This window comes from Rana temporaria, chromosome 12 (assembly GCF_905171775.1).
Source record: "Rana temporaria chromosome 12, aRanTem1.1, whole genome shotgun sequence".
NCBI classification, from domain to species: Eukaryota; Metazoa; Chordata; class Amphibia; order Anura; family Ranidae; genus Rana; species Rana temporaria.
The window spans coordinates 126160274-126177750 of record NC_053500.1 but is presented as its reverse complement, the minus strand read 5'-3'; the positions used below and the strand labels follow the sequence as shown (position 1 = coordinate 126177750).

The 17477-nt window shown below is 39.1% G+C and overlaps 2 protein-coding genes across 5 annotated transcripts in view; one reads left to right on the top strand and one right to left on the bottom strand.

Annotated features, from left to right (window-relative positions):
- Positions 1–17477, bottom strand: part of LOC120918789 (BPI fold-containing family C protein-like) — a 332741-nt gene that overhangs the window by 294956 nt on the left and 20308 nt on the right. Inside the window, exon 2 of the mRNA XM_040330584.1 lies at positions 4977–5092. The gene's annotated coding sequence lies outside the window, so the exon portion shown is untranslated. The remainder of the gene's footprint in view (positions 1–4976; positions 5093–17477) is intronic.
- Positions 1–17477, top strand: part of LOC120918787 (BPI fold-containing family B member 4-like) — a 46514-nt gene that overhangs the window by 17956 nt on the left and 11081 nt on the right. For all 4 annotated transcript variants that reach the window (XM_040330581.1, XM_040330578.1, XM_040330579.1 and 1 more), the window contains 6 exons: positions 2542–2633; positions 5199–5384; positions 9902–9955; positions 10441–10611; positions 11852–11919; positions 14050–14092. In XM_040330581.1, coding sequence (XP_040186515.1) covers positions 2542–2633; positions 5199–5384; positions 9902–9955; positions 10441–10611; positions 11852–11919; positions 14050–14092 — 614 coding nt within the window. The remainder of the gene's footprint in view (positions 1–2541; positions 2634–5198; positions 5385–9901; positions 9956–10440; positions 10612–11851; positions 11920–14049; positions 14093–17477) is intronic.

Below are 17477 nucleotides of genomic sequence, written 5' to 3'. Positions count from 1 at the left end.
AACCCCTTCCTGACCAGAGGACTTTTTGCGATTCGGCACTGCGTCGCTTTAACTGACAATTGCGCGGTCGTGCGACGTGGCTCCCAAACAAAATTAACGTCCTTTTTTCCCCACAAATAGAGCTTTCTTTTGGTGGTATTTGATCACCTCTGCGGTTTTTATTTTTTGCGCTATAAACAAAAATAGAGCGACAATTTTGAAAAAAAATAAAATATTTTTACTTTGTTGCTATAATAAATAGCTCAATTTTTTTTTTTACGTTTATTTTTTTATCCTCAGTCTAGGCCGATACGTATTCTACATATTTTTAGTAAAAAAAAAAAAAATCGCAATAAGCGACTGGTTTGCGCAAAAGTTATAGCGCCTACAAAATAAGGGACAGAATTATTATTATTATTTTTTTTTTTTTTTTTACTAGAAATGGCGGCGATCTGCGATTTTTATTGGGACTGCGACGTTATGGCGGACACATCGGACACTTTTGACACATTTTTGGCGCCATTCACATTTATACTGCAATCAGTGCTATAAATATGCACTAATTACTGTATAAATTTTTTTTTTTACTAGAAATGGCGGCGATCTGCGATTTTTATTGGGACTGCGACGTTATGGCGGACACATCGGACACTTTTGACACATTTTTGGCGCCATTCACATTTATACTGCAATCAGTGCTATAAATATGCACTAATTACTGTATAAATGCTTTTTTTTTACTAGAAATGGCGGCGATCTGCGATTTTTATTGGGACTGCGCCGTTATGGCGGACACATCGGACACTTTTGACACATTTTTGGCGCCATTCACATTTATACTGCAATCAGTGCTATAAATATGCACTAATTACTGTATAAATGCTTTTTTTTTACTAGAAATGGCGGCGATCTGCGATTTTTATTGGGATTGCGCCGTTATGGCGGACACATCGGACACTTTTGACACATTTTTGGCGCCATTCACATTTATACTGCAATCAGTGCTATAAATATGCACTAATTACTGTATAAATGTGACTGGCAGGGAAGGGTTAACACTAGGGGGTGAGGAAGGGGTTAAATGTGTACCCTAATTAGTGTTCTAACTGTGGGGGAGGGGGGGGTGACCGATCTATGTCTCTATGTACAAGAGACACAGATCCGTCTCCTCTCTCCCCTGACAGCACCGCTGTCTGCGAGAGCCGGGAATGAGAGATGATCTCATATGTAAACATATGAGATCATCTCTCATTGGCCGCACAGATCGCCTAGGAAACGGCCGCTCCGATTGGCCGTTCACGGCGATCTGTGACTGGCTGTGTCCAAGGGACACGGCCAGTACAGAAGTTCCCCGCCGCGCGCTCGGGAGCGCGCGCGGGGAACGTGTAAAGGAGAGGCCGTAAAAACACGGCCTGTTAGAGATTGGGAGCCGCGCTGAGGCCGTACAAAGTCGTACGGCCGTCAGCAAGTGGTTAAAGTCTTGATGTTGTTAACAGTTTATTGTGACCACCTAAATAATATTGCGTATTCAAGAGATACTTCTTATTAGGAGATTTATACTCCTCAAGATAGATCACACTTAGTTGTCCTTGAAGTAAAGTAGGGTTTCACTTGAAGGTTGTACTCAACGCTCTACTTGAACAGGACAGGAGAACAAAAGAGGCGGAATACACAGAACTCACAAAAGGCTTCTACAACTCCTTGGCTGGAAGTTTCTGGGTCAATCAGAAGCATCGCACAGTTCACTTTTGCCACAAAACAATATGTTTAAGGGAGTCTCTGTTCCTGTGATGACTATGGCAGAAATTATTTGAAGGTCTACATGGCCTCCAGGCACACTGCCTGCTCACAGGAAGGAGTGATATCCCCCAGGCCCTCCCTCCAGTCCTGGGAGCATCAAACTAGGATTGCAGACTCCGAAAACCACCTATTTTAGTGAGGGAGGGGTTCCTGGGGACTTTCTTTCTTCTGAAGAGGGAGCTAGGAAAGACCCCTTTCAGAACATTATTTTACTGTATTTATTTATTTTTTTATCAAAAAAGCTTTATTGAATATACACAAACTTACAGGTTCCAGAACCAAGCAGATTCCCAAATACCTCTGTTACAGAGAGTTACAAAAACACACAACAAGTTATCAAAACTTAATACCATTTGTGGATAAAATTGCTATCAGCTGTCTGATCCCCATGACCCCACCCAGAGGTCAAGTCTAACAACTTCAAGGAATAGCATGCATACTTCCAATAGCGTGATTTACACAGGCATTGAAATATACTGTACAATGTACAGGAAAGACCATCACATTACACCAACAATCTATATATGACTAATTCTACTGGAGCCAGTCATGGAATATTCTACCACTCCACACTTTTTCAAATTTGGTGTGTTGAAAAATAACACGTTCATATTTAAGTGTTGTGCCCATATGATTTACCAATTCCCTATGTGTAATAATGAAGAAAACAGTCTAAATTGGTAAAAAAAAATTGTGAAAACCAGTAATATGTTTTATATAAAAATTTAAATAAAATGATTAATTGTTATTTATTTTTTTCAGCAATTGTTCCTCTCGGCTTAGTTGGCAGTATTCAGTATACAGTATCAAGCCTCCCCATAATAACTGGGCAATTTATTGAGCTGGATTTGAATGTAAGTTATCATCATTGATGTAAAGTGTTGCCATTTCACTATTAAATTACTAAACATATGTAAGAGATCAACCTCTGGTAAACAACTTTAAAACAGTGTGTTACAAGTATTAAAATGACTCCCTATTAACCATTGCCAAAGCATGACAATCTGGGTTACATTACATTTCAGGAGTTAAATCCAGATTGCCTTAAAGTCTGATCAATGAAAAGCTTATAGCCAAACTTTGGGGTTCTATGTCTAAATGTAGGAACATAGGGGGTAATCCACAAAGATCCGGCGTAACGTAAATTTTCCCATTTAAGTTACACTGCCTTAAAATTTCTACCTAAGTGCCCGATCCACAAAGCACTTACCTAGAAATTTTTGGCTGTGTAACTTAAATTCCGCCGGCGCAAGGCGTTCCTCTTTTCATGGGGGCGATTCCCATTTAAATTAGGCGCGCTCCCGCGCCGGCCGTACTGCGCATGCTCGTGACGTCATTTTCCCGACGTGCATAGCGTGAAATTACGTTACGCCAAGCTTTGTGGATCGCGACGGGTCAATAAAGTTGCGTCGGGGAAAAATATATACGGCAAAAAAAAAAAAATTCAAAACAAAAAAAAAATCGCGTCGCTGGACAGAAGGGTCTGCTTTTACATGGTGTAAACAGTTTACACTTTGTAAAAGCAGCCCTAATTTTGCGTTTGCAAACTAAAACTTACGGAGAAAAAACGAAGCTGAAAAGCTTTGTGGATCTCCGTAAGTGCTAATTTGCATACCCGAGGCGGCATTTCGACACGAAATGCCCCCAGCGGCGGATGCGGTACTGCATCCTAAGATCCGGCAGTGTAATTCAATTACACATGCCGGATCTTCTCCCTAACTATGGAAAACTGATTCTGTGGATCAGTTCCATAGTTAGAAACAGGGATACGACGGCGTAACAGCAGTTACGCCGGCGTATCCCTTTTGAGGATCTGGCCCATAAATTAAGCAGAAAAGTAATTGTGGAATGGAGTATACATTTTTTTTATACTTCAATCTAATTTTATTGAAAGTTATTATACAGACATAAACAAATTCATACATATATAGATAGCATAGTAATTTCATTAGACAGATTTCAAAACAAATACATACATCTAAGAAAACAAAACACGGGAAAAAGAAAAAAAAAGTATACATTTTTTACACATACACTACTGGAGTGACTCAGGGTATCATCCCAATATGTATCGTAAAGAGAAGGCAAGGGAGGTGTTGGGACTTTAAATATACCCCTCCAAAATGCAAAATATATATACGGGTCGGACGTAAGACTTGAACCCAGTCAAGAGTTGGGATGATGTCTGTTAATGAGCCTAATCCTGGCTAAATTATATCCCCTCTTCTTCTTTTTGTTTAGTTTTGGAATGTGTGATGTGTCTTACACCCTTATTAGAGTTGAGATGGGGAGCAGTAAACCATGGACCCCAACCTTTTTGGGTTGAGGAAGATTTGATAGGGTTATTCTTGCTAGGGGTCCAACTAAGTAACTCAGTGTATTATTTAATGTTTTCCTTATAATATATAAGCTTTCACATTGGCAGACATTCCCCAATGGTATTCTAATTAGTTCTCGACATTTATTGGGTAAGGTTTTTTTTGGTAGGGTGTCTGTATATGTGTAACATGTTTTTATGTTATGTATAGTTCTTATAATATTCATGTTCTGATTGTTTGTGGTATGTGGTTAATATCTCTTAAATTAGATTGAAAAATAAATATACCCCTAGTGTCGCTTATGTATGATTCAACAGAACATATAAGTTAATAAAATACACAAGTTTATCAGATAGTTTAAAACCATATTGACCATCACAAAGGCAAGCAATCTGTGCCCTTTAAATGAGGTCTACATGTTTCACAGATATGCCGCTTCTTCAGGACCTGTAAAGGTTTTTGTATGTTCAGAGAGCTTGTTCCCAGTCATAAAAACAAATCTACAATGGGAATAGAGAAAGCAATAAACAAGGAAAGAAAAACAAACAAAAAAAAAAATTATATATATATATATATATATATATATATATTAATATAGGTTTATACATTCCTCATGTATGATATATAAATAAAAAAACAAACACAGCCCATATGAATTAATCTTGTAAAGTTTTTTTTTTTTGTTTTGTTTATATCATATCTGAGGAATGTATAACCCTATATGAAATATATTTTTTTTCTTGCCACCAAGACAAATAGTGACAGTAAATCTCCCCAAGAGGAATACAGACAGCAAAAACTGTGCAAAGGCTCTAGCCTTTTCATACTCTTTCTAAAATGAAAATAAGTTTTACTTTAGGAACACTTTAAAGATCTTACCTTTATGCATAGGCATACAGAACTTCATGACTGTGGGAGAGGCTCATAACTTGCTTGGAGTCTGCAATGTACAACATAAACTGTGGTGTAGTGCCCCCACTCCACATTGTGGTACACTGAAAATAAAGACACAGGTATTGAGTGTCAATTGAGGTGCATTGGCAACCCTTTGATTTTTCTTTCTGAACCTCTAAACATGCATTGTTCTGTTTTTTTTCACAGACAGTAGTGAGTCAGCTGGGTGGTGGACTAATTGATTACCCTCTTGGTCATGTTCAACAAATCACTTTACCACCAATGAAAGAAGCATCTGAAAGCCAGCTGGGCTTGTCTGCCAATTTCTTGAGTAGTGTGCTCACTGCTTTACAGAAAGAGGGTCTAATGGATCTTGAAATAACAAATGGAGATGTAAGTACTCTATTATTTGTTTATGCATAGTAGCATTGTAGTCTTGTGGGCCTACACCATTTATTATTGACCTGAACTCAAAAGTGAAGACTTGCTGTATTATAGGGAACATCTTTTTAATTCCTCCATCTTTGTGATATCAAACTACCGTATGTCTAGGCATTCCTATTCTGTGGCCTAATAGCTGTATATTTGAGGTGTGAGATCTTAGGCACTGCTAGTCAGAGGTACTAGAGCCCTCTCTCCACCAAAACGACCTCCTCCAGACAGAGATATTGTCCAGAATAAGGCAAGGTACATCAGAAAGAGAAAAATACCAGTTGCATGAAATACTCTGGAGTAGTAATTTCTTCTCTATTTGCTTTTTATGGGCATAGCTTTCGGAATTTGAGTCCCATTTTACAGCAGTTTGATATACTTAATTTTGTAAAGTGATGTTTCAAAGTAAACCGGTCAGAAATCTAGACAATAAAAATGATACATAAGATGAGAAGTATAACTTCAGCATAGGTAGGACCATGTTTTTGTTTGGTAAAAAATGGGAACTGTGTTTTGGAAATTTTGTCCTAAATACAGGGCGTTTAGATATACGATTTTTTAAATTGTATCTAAAGCAATTTATTTTTCTATTTAGATAGAGTAGGAAAGAGATAGATAGAACCTCTTGGGTTTTTATTGGTGTCTGCGTTCCTTCTTGGAGAACCCATCTCTGTCTTTGTCATGGTGACCATTGTTACCAGGACTGAAAGTAAGAGAGGCTCCAAAAGTTTGATCTGTATACCTGTTAAAAAAAATAGTTTTATTTGTCACTGATATAGGATAAGGGCTCATGTAAACAAACTGCATTTTCCTACATTTGATGTGCATTTGAAATGCACCTCAAAAGCAGGTCAGGAAATTACCATTCACCTTCATGGAACAGTACACGTGACAGTGAAGAAGCTGCATTTGACCTGCTTTGCATTGAGCTGCATTTTTTCTAATAGAGCATGACCTTTTGAGATGCATTTTAAACAGGTCAGAAGCTGCATTTTCTACCGTACATAGCTGCAATAGAACGCTGCATTTGAAAAGAATCATGTTTGACATGAGCACTAAGGGAAAATCTACAAATAGAAAAACTTGTAACTCATGACAACTGTCTAAGAAAGGATTCCTCCTCCTTTGAAAACAGCTCCTCTCTCTTCATGTTGTGTCTTGACAAGGAAACCTCCCCAAAGGGACACAGACAGCAAAACAAAAAATCTGATAGAGGTGCCAAGTATTCCCTAATCTACCAAAAACGAAGGAGTCTATTTATCAATACTTTCAATACTTTATTTACAGGTGTAGCTGTCAATTGGCCTCTCTCTGGGAGTATTCTCTGTGTAGACCAGTGTTTCTCAATTCCAGTCCTCAGGCCCCCAGGTCAGGTTTTCAGGATTTCCCTCAGATGAAAAGGCTGTGGTGATTACTTAGGCAGTGAAACTGATCAAATCACCTGTGCAAAATAATGGAAATCCTGAAAACCTGACCTGTTGGGGGGGCCTGAGGACTGGAATTGAGAAACACTGGTGTAGACAAACCCATGATTTCCTGTTATTGTGACCACATGATCAAGAACTGATCAGTGTAGTTACCAGCAGTTAGTCAGTCTCAGAACTAGAACAGCTTGTGAAGGAAGGCTAATCTAATGACTGCAATCAGAAACATGTTACATAAACATCCCACTAATAAGGGTAATGCTGGCCATACACTCCACGAAATATCTTCCGAAAGAACTTTCGAAAAACGAAAGTTCGTTCGTGAGCTCAAACGATAGTGCCATTATGTAATGACCGATAAATCGTTCAGTGGACACAAAAAAAAAAAATGGTTCGTTTTTTTTTACATATACCTAGTGCAGAAAGTTCAGACGGAAAACACATTAATCTTCCGATTTATCGTTCGTTCGGCAGAAAATTTCCAAACTTGTCCTTCGTTTTTTTGGCTCAAAAACGTCCAGACGATTATCGATTTTGTGCCCATTAACTGGCCGAATTTTCGTATAGTGTATGGCCAGCATAAGAAAATGCAAAAGTAACATTTGTTTCATTTCAGGATAAAATTAATTGGTTATGGAACAATAAAAAAGCTTATAAGTATTTTTCTGGATTAAAGAGATACTGCCATGAGAAATTAATGGAGGCTGCCAATACTGGCCTCTACTCTAAGCATGCTAGTCACCAACTCAGAACGATCTAGGGAAAAATTGTATCTGACTTTATAGGCACACACTGGACACCGATAATATATATATATATATATATATATTTAAAAAAAAACGACCAATGTAGGTCACTAAAAACTCAGAAGTATAAAGACAAGTAGTTCTGACATTTTTCTTTTACAAAAAGTTTTATTGGCATAAAATCCAGCATATAACGACAAATTCTTTAGATGGTTACATCGTACAGTAGACAAACAAGGTGATGGAAAAACGATAATACAAAACGACACAAAGAGACCCGTATCACACACCCTGGTAACAAACCTAATGTCCCATACAACGAGATGGAAAAACAAAAAACCAAGGTTTACCCATCAAAAGTCTCTGGGTGGATAGGGCGACCATGGTCAAAAAACCACAGCATAGTCGCCTAGTCATGTCAGCAAAGCTGTGCAACTAAAGAAGTCTCCTTCAGGCAAAATTCCTTATAAAAAAAAAAAATTATCAGAAATAAAGTGCAATAACTATGAGATTACAATTACAACCATCTCAGCTCGGCCAAATCCTGAAGGCCAAATAAAATTGTGGAAGGAATGCCTAGAAAAAAGTAAAAGAAGATAGAAACGATGAAAAGGGAAATAAAGTCCAGTATAAAGGAGAGAAAAAGGAGAGGAGGAAAAGAAGAAAAAAAAAAGGGGGGGGGAGAGAAAGGGAAGAGAGGAGGGGTCCACGGGGCATGCACACAGGTGAGCATCAGATCATAAGGAGCGTGTCATCAAATCGGGAGGGTTGAGAGTATGCGAGCCATGGCCGCCAGACTCTGAGAAATTTGTCATGCGTATCTGAGAGGATAGCAGTCAATTTTTCATTCACCATGACCTCATTCATACGATTCTTTACCGCTTCATAACTGAGCGCAGGGGATTTCCAAGCTTTCGCGATGGTCAACTTAGTTGCAGTTCTGACATTTTTCTTACACTCATTTACAGCATTTTCTTTCTAGCACTGTGACTGAAACATATTAAAATTGACCAAAATGTACCACTGCTAAAATGTCCAGATATAACTTTATTCCAATAAGGGTTAAGAGGACAATCAAAAGAGCTGTCAACACATTTCAAAATCCAAAAACACTCCCTTCATTCAGGCTTTGAAAGAAAGCAACATGTATGGGCTAGAAGTTAACTGGACCTTTAAATATATTACCTCCATTGTGATTATCTGCTGGTTTGGCAACACCAAGCCAGCTTGGCAGCTGATGACAACAACTGTGCAAATAATCACACTGGATGAAATTCTTTTATGTTCTTTTGACCCTGAAATGCATTACTACCCCTTCTGACCCTTATTGGAATAAAGATGTATCTGGACCCTTTAGTAGTAGATTGGCACGTCAATACATTTTGGTTGATTTGATATGTTTCAGTCACTATCATCAGCTGTGGTGGGACACTTTAATATACATTTTTGTTACAGTACACTACAAACCAAGATAACTCTCAAGATCCTCCAGCATATAGAAGGTACCTACCCTGTGACCATATCACCTACGTCAACATCATTATATTAACTTATGATAGTACTGCCAATAAGATAACTTTGCATGTCCAGCACTATCTTTTCCCTTTCCTTTTACATATCAAAGACAGACACAGCCAGAAATCTATTATTTTCAGAAGGAGGCCTGCAATGGTAGCTCCCCATACTTAGCTCACAATGGATTCACTTTAAAAAGAGGTTTCATAGGTGGAAGAGATCAATAAAATGGAAGATCTCACACTTTCAGCACAAAATAAGCATGAAAAGTACTCTTATGGAGACGGTGGAATATGTTCTCTGAAGAAGGTTTAACCTTGCTTAACTCATGATTGTCAGGCATAGGGCATATGTATCATAACTAGATACCTGATAATTAGCTATTCATTTTCTATCCAGGGCCCCCCCCCCCTTTCTTTTTATTATTTTTTTTGGTTTTAGTTTTTGTCATTGCGAAAATGGAAAATAGATACGCTGACCCCAGGTATAGGGACTCGGGGTGTTCCCTGTAGTAGCTAAAAAATATCAGCATTAATTCTCACTGGATGTATATTGAGGGTGCTATGAATGATTTGATTTCTAGTTTTGGACTGTTGTTCTATTTCCTTAAATATATCTGTTAAAGTAATTGTGTATATATGTATGACTGTCGTGAGAACCTAGACTCGCCTTTGATAGTTAAGAAATAAAATATTTGAAAAAAAAGAAAAGAAAAGAGGTTTCAAATACAACTTGGTATAATACAATGCACACAAAGTTGACGGTACTGTGTAACTGTATGTTTTGTTTTCAGATACCTGGAATCCCCCCTCTGACAACAACTTTTATTGGTGGAATCATTCCAAAGGTCAGAGCTCAATGAATTTCAATTTGTGTTACATTTATCTAATTTCCAAATTAAACTACAGTAAAACCTTGGTTTGAGAGTAACTTGGTTTGAGGGTGTTTTGCAAGACAAGCAAAATGTTTTAATACATTTTGCCTTGATACAAGTGATGTCTTGATATAAGAGTAGCGTCATGTCACAACTGAGTATAAAAAAGAAGAGAGGAGCCTCTAAGTGTAGGAATATGGTTACATTTAATGAAGGTACAACATTTAGCAACTCATTGCTACACTTAGATGTGCCTCTGTTCTCTTTTATACCCTGTAAAAAAAATGCTTTGATATACACCTGAATCTGATCACCTCTGTGGTTTTTATTTTTTGCGCTATAAACAAAAAAATATATAATGTTTTACAATATATGCAGAATAAAGAAAAAAATTGTTTTTGGATTTACTATAGATTATATCGAGCCCATGCTAACTTATGCTTTTACTTTGAACTCAGGTTGCTGCTATGTATAAAGAAGAAAGACCACTGGTGATGAAGATTTCAGTTTCCAAGGCTCCAATGGTGAAACTGGAAAATAAGAGGGGCATTGTGAAAATGTTTGTGAAAACCGAAGTCCTTGTCTCTAATGTAGAGGGCTCCTTGACGCCCCTCTGTGTTCTTGGTGTGGTGAGTAATATAACTGCTTCTATGGACAAGGTAAAAAAAAAAACAAACTGCAGAAGTACATATACTAAGAAAGTCTCTCTAACAAAGCACAATGCTTGTGTTCGAATGCTGTAATTTTATGCAACAACTACTATACATCAGTATTTAGCAGAGATATATTCTTAAACCAGTAGATGGCAGCGTTTTTACATTTTACCTGCTCTATGGTAAACTCTATGGGTTGATTTACTAAAACTTGAGAGGGCAAAATGTGGTGCAGCTGTACATGCCAGCCAATCAACTTCTAACTTCATATAATAAAATAATCTCTCTCAAAAGTGCATGGATCTTTCCATTGAACTTTCAAAAATAACAATGAAAAAAAAAAAAAAAAAAAAAACATCAATCAAATAATCATGTTGTAATATTGCAAAATGTCCCAAATATAGGTACTTAAGTGCGCCAATCCTTATCCTAAGTACAGTAGTGCTCCAAACTTCCACTCCGTGAGGTGGCACACACCCCTCCTGTGTTCCCACTCACTGGTTGAAATGAACCCCTAGCTTTTCAGTGTAGGGGTCATACGAGTTGTATAGCTGGCCAGGAATAGTGACTTACAGATGGTACAATGAAGATCTTCTCCAACGTAATATTCATTAATAATATGTTGGTAAATGCACCAACAATAAAAGGAAGGAACTAATAGTGAAGCACAATAGGTTGGTGTTTATTGCGCAAATACAGGTTGGTACTTACAGGACAGAGAATCAAAATAGGCATATAACAATGCAGGGAAAAATCCAGGAAACGCTGCATCCAATGTGCATTCCACCAAAATCGGAAGTGACGTCATCTGGACTCGGCACCGTAAATTACGTCAACACAGGAACTTCAGTCCCCTTGATCATGGATCTGCCTCCATCTGCACTGACCCCTATGTGCAATAGTCTGGCACATACACAGATGTGCCAAAGCGTTCAACCTGGCCTTCTGGACCTGGAAGAGCCCTTCGGTGTATCTGTGCACGAGCTGAGCTGTGCTCACGCATGCGCAATTAAGGAGATCCTGGACGGGACAGAACACCTCCAGGTTTCCATATTGCTTTGAATTTGACGGTTTTGTGCAATTACAGCAACTGTAAAAATGTGATTTTAATTAACATTAAATTACAGAATGGCTTGAGTAGCAATCTGATATGATGTATTATTATTTTTTAACGAAATTAGTTTTCCTTTAATATCATTATTTTATTTTACTACAGGATGCACAGTTAGAGGCCAAGTTTTCTGTTGGAGGAGATAAACTAAAGATATCCATGTCTGTAGACAGGTAAAACATTAAAATGTTTAAATAAATGTTGTATGAAAAATGTATCTGTAACTTTTAGAAAAAGTTGATGATCTTATTTTTACTGTTTAGAATACAATTGACTCTCCTGCAGTGAAATTGCTTATTCTGATTTCACTATACATTATGAGATTCTCACCGTATGCAATAATCTCTTAAAAAAATTATCAACTTGTGAATGTGTATTGAAGAGCAAATTGTACAAATGTTCTTATAAAACTTAAAGTATTTTTTTTAAACATTTATTAGTAAAAAGCAGCCGATACAGCCAGTGTTTCAGTGGACAGCCTCCTCCTTCTTTAGGGCTTCTGCAACGGATGTTGATGGAATAAAGATGAAAGGCATCTCTAAATTAGAGATAGAGACTAGTATATATGGCCCAGACAGATAGAAATTCCTGTCTCTATCAAGCCCTAATTTAGGTCCTCTAGTGCATTTAATTGCAATTTTATTAACATCTTTTCCTCGAGCCCTAAAAAGACATTTACCTTGAAACGCGTTGCCTGTATCCCATGCTTTTAATCAATAAACATTTCAAAAAGACTTAAAGTGGTCTGAGCATTTGTACTAGGTAGATATGCACAGAACAAAACATTTTGCTAAGTTTAATTTTGGATCGATTCATTAAGTTGCTAGTTAGGTTTTTTTTTGTTTCATTCAGTTGATTCCTTTTTTTAACTGTATTAAAATTTTCCCAATGGATTCAAATAGAATTTGAATTGAAAATATAGAATCGATCCAAATTCATTGTTAAGAATAGCTGGTTCTATTCTGTTCAAAATACTATTTTTATTCTATTCTATTTTATTCTATTTGAAATTCGAATTTCAGAAGATAGCTATATTCTTTCTATTCTATTCAAAATCAAATTTTGAAAGATGGATATATTCTTTCATTTCTATGCTATTCAATCCTTTTCTTTTGTTCTATTTGGTTATATTCCTTCATTCTCTATTCTATTTTATTCTATTATATAAAAAAAATTATATTCTATTGTTTTTGAAAGTCACATTTCAGAAGACAGATATATTCTTTCTATTTTTATCTATTCTAAGTAAAATTTGAATTTTGAAACTCGAGTTTCACAAGGCGGCTATATATATATTTTTTCTTCTATTCTATTTGAATTCCTAAATTAGAATTTCAGGGAAAATGTATTTAGAGGGAGTTGGTAACACCTAAAACGCTCAAGTGATCAGGAACAGTCTGGAGTTATGTTAGGGGAGAACTATGTAGAAGGAGCTGGTAACAGGGCTGTCTTAATGAGAGGGCACACCTGGGGCCCCAGCTGCATGGGGGGGGGCTGCCCTTTCCCCAAAGCAGCTGGTCCTTGAGCCTGGGCTGCCCCTTTAAATCCCAGATATCTCCCCAGCACTCTGACCCCTCTACACCCTAGATATCCCCTACCTCCTTGATTTCTGTTTACCTGCACTGTCTCCATTGTAGGAGGCCCCAGAGCATTACTTTGCCCAGGGGCCCACGATGCCATTAAGATGGACTTGGGTGGTAACACCTGAAACCCTCAAGCGATCAGGAACAGTCTGGAGTAATGTCAGTGGAGAATGAATTAGAAGGCACTGGTAACACTTAAAGCTCCCAGGTGATCAGGAACAGTCTGTTATGTTCTGTTAAGTTATGTCAGGGGAGAATGACTTAGAAGGAGCTGGTAATGTCTGAAACTACCAGATGATCATGAACAGTCTGGAGTCATGTCAGGAGAGAATTAATTAGATGTCGCTGGTAACACTTAACTCCAGACTTTTCCTGATCACTTGGAAGTTTTTTGTCAGGGGAGAATGAAGCAGAAGGTGCTGGTAACAGTTAAAGCTCCCAGCTGATCAGGAACAGTCTGGAGTTATGTCAGGGGAGAATGAATTAGAAGGCATTGGTAACAACAACAAAAATATTTAGATGGGGCACCAGAAAAAAGTTTGATATGCAATGGAAAATATGGCAAAACTGGTCTAATGTGAATGAATGACTTGTTGGTTCTCTCGTGTTTCTTTTCTCTGATGATGGCGCCTACAAAAAATATTTAGCATAACATACACTTTAACAAAATAGAGTTTCCATTTAAAAAAAATAACAAACTTTTTTTTTTTATTTGCTCAGCATTCACCTTTCATTAACCTCCTCTTCAGTTGGGCGTTTTGAGGTATGTGTGACAATTCACCCAAAAAATTAGGTATAACAATATTACTGAAGCAAAATACGATTTGCTAGTACAACATGTAATACTGTGTGTGCATGTGTGTATTATATTATTATTTTTTGGAATACTGTACCAGAAGAATAGAGAAATAAACAAAAATAATGAGGTATATCTATGTCCTGCTCGGGTTGCTGGTTACTATACAAATTTTACCTTCAGCGATGCACGGGTTAACTGTTTCAGCTCTAACAGTGAAAGATTGGGCCGCTTGCCCACCCTTTATACACCACTCATCGATATACAAACATTCTTGTTTTGTTTTTACAGAATGCAAAGTGTTGTGGAGGCAGAGAATCCAGTCTTTCATCCACCACATATGCATTAACCCTCATGACCATATTTGGTCAATTACATCACCCAGGGTCACTGATTTGTTTACAAGCTGGCCAGGGATCTGTCATTTTGCAGTGGTAGAGTGGCCGTCAATATCATTTGGAGTCTGGTTGTTGTTGTGGTGTGGAATCATTATCATTTGACAGGGAAACATAATTGGGAAAAGGGTTAACATGGATTACAAGATACAACATTGATTGTCTTCCCAAAAACTTGCCTCCAACAGTGCTTATGATTAGGGATGATCCAAACATGCCTGGGTTCAGTTCAAGGCAGGTTCAGTTCAAGGCAGGTTCAGTAAACATTACAGTCCAAGGGGTAGATCCACAAAGAAATTACGCCGGTGTATCTATTCAATACGCCGGCGTAATTTCAAAAATCCCGCGTCGTATCTTTGTTTTGAATCCTCAAAACAAAATACGACGGCATCTGGGTTAGATCCGACAGGCGTACGTCTTCGTACGCCGTCGGATCTTAGATGTAATTTTTCGGCGTCCGCTAGGTGGCGTTCCCGTTGTAATCCACGTCGAGTATGCAAATTAGCTATTTCCGACGATCCACAAACGTACGACCGGCCGTCGCAGTTTTTTACGTTGTTTCCGTTCGGCTTTTTCCGGCGTATAGTTAAAGCTGCTATATGGTGGCGTACTCAATGTCAAGTATGGCCGTCGTTCCTGCGTCTAATTTTGAAAATGTTACGTTGTTTGCATAAGTCGTCCGTGAATGGGGCTGGACGCCATTTACGTTCACGTCGAAAACAATGACGTCCTTGCGACGTCATTTGGAGCAATGTACCCTGGGAGTTTTTACGGACGGCGCATGCGCAGTTCGTTCAGCGCGGGGACGCGCTTCATTTAAATGAAACACGCCCCTACCCGCCGAATTTGAATTCCGCGCCCTTACGCCGCGGGAGATACACTACGCCGCCGTAACTTATGGCGCAATTTCGTTGAGGATTCAAACAAATGCAAAGTAAGTTACAGTTATTTATTTCCCAAGAAAATAGAAAAAATGCTAACATGAAAACACTAAAGGAAAATACTACAGAGAATCTAACAAAAGAACATCAAAGATACTTGTTGCAAGGCTGTCCTCTAGATATTGTCTCATCAGCTGGGCTCAATATAGTAACAGAGAGCCATGCGGCATGAGAGCCATCAGGCAAGCAAGCCAAAAGCGGAAAAGGGACAATTTCCCAACTGTGTGCACTTTTTAAACTCCATTCATACACCGTCCAGGCCCAACCCCATTGCCAGCCCATCTAGGTTTTTGACAAACCAAAGCATTTCTGTCTGTCCTGCTGTATTGGCCTCTAGGGGCAGCATTAGTCCATGTGTCATTGCTATGTGACATCTTCATTGACTGTTGGTCCTTTGATCTTATGTAGCCCACCTTCAGCAATGGCCCTCTTTGAAGAGTGTTAATCAAGGATTTCAATCTTATCACACAAGTAGGTCAGGAGCCAAGCTTTTGTTCTACAAAGCTTTGATGTGCAATTTGTTACATTCCAGTCAACAGGTTGTATAAACCAGAAAGAAAACTCCAGAAATATGATATTTGCGAATGTTCGAGGCCCATCCACAATTTCAGGTCAAAATGACGGCACCAGTCTATGATCCTACCTAAGTGCATCGCCTGATAGTATTTCTTTACATCCGGGACTGCTAGGCAGCCATTTCTCTTTGTCATGGATAGGAGAGCTCGGGGTAACCGCGGTTTCTTGTTAGACCAAAAAAATTTGATGAACTGACTGTTTAAAGAATGCAGCAGGGATGGGGATTGGGAGTGCCTGTAGTAAATAAAGAAATTTGGGTAGAATGCACATTTTTATCAGGTTGCATCGGCCGAACCATGAGTGGAGGCCCTTGTGCCAGGACTCCAGCAGGGACCGGGTCTTAGCCAATAAAGGGGGGAAATTTAGCTTAAAGGTGTGTTGGAGGTCAGCTGGAACCCAGGTGCCCAGATATTTCAGGGCAGTCTCCGTCCATTTGAAATTAAAGTTGGACTTCAGCGTATGCCGGACAGTTTGTGATAGCCCTACTCCCATGGCCTCCGACTTACCATAATTGATTTTAAGGTTGGACAGGTGTCCATAAGAGTCAAATTCACGGATGAGGTTGGGGAGCGAGATTGATGGGTTTGTGAGAGAAAAGAGCAAGTCTTCCGCATAGGTAGAGACTTTGTATTGGGAATCCCCCACCCTGAGGCCCTGGATATCCGGGTTGTTTCTAGTGGCTCTAGTGATAGGGCAAAAAGAAGGGGTGACAGCGGGCAGCCCTGCCTAGTGCTGTTCTTGATTGTGAAGGGGTCAGATAGGATTCCATTTACTTTAACCCGTGCGGTAGTGGCCGAGTAGATTTGAGCTATCCACCTGATCATGGTTTCTCCAAGACCAACGTGTCTGAGGACCGAGAACATGTAGTCCCAGATAACCCGGTCGAACGCTTTCTCAGCGTCTGTGTTGATAAAGACTGAGGGTGTGTGAGACTGGTTAGCTACATGTATTAGGTTTAGAACTTTGACTGTGCTATCTCTAGCTTCCCTAGTGGGGATGAAGCCCACTTCATCTAGGTGGACTAACTCTTGTAGGTGGCTAGCTAGTCGGGTTGCTAAAATCTTGGTAAACAGCTTGAGATCCGTGTTTAGGAGGGAGATCGGCCTGTAGCTGCTGCATATTCAGGCCCATCGGAACAGGACGGGCAAAGCAAGCAACTGCTTGGGGCCCCGAGCTGGCCAGGGGCCCCGAGCAGCCGCTTGCTATAATTGCTGCAGCCTGTAGCGTGATACCCCCTAAAATATCCCTCACATCGCTGCTGTTACTTACTGACATTCTGTGGTGGACCCCTGGCTGGTGAGACCTATTTACATTACCCGCTGGCTCAGTGCCCAAATGGTTGCTAGCTGCCACCCGCTTGACATGTAGCAACCAGTGACGTCATGAGGAGGAGAGAGGTAGAGCCCCAGCATTCACAGCGTGTGAGTGCGGAAGATTTAA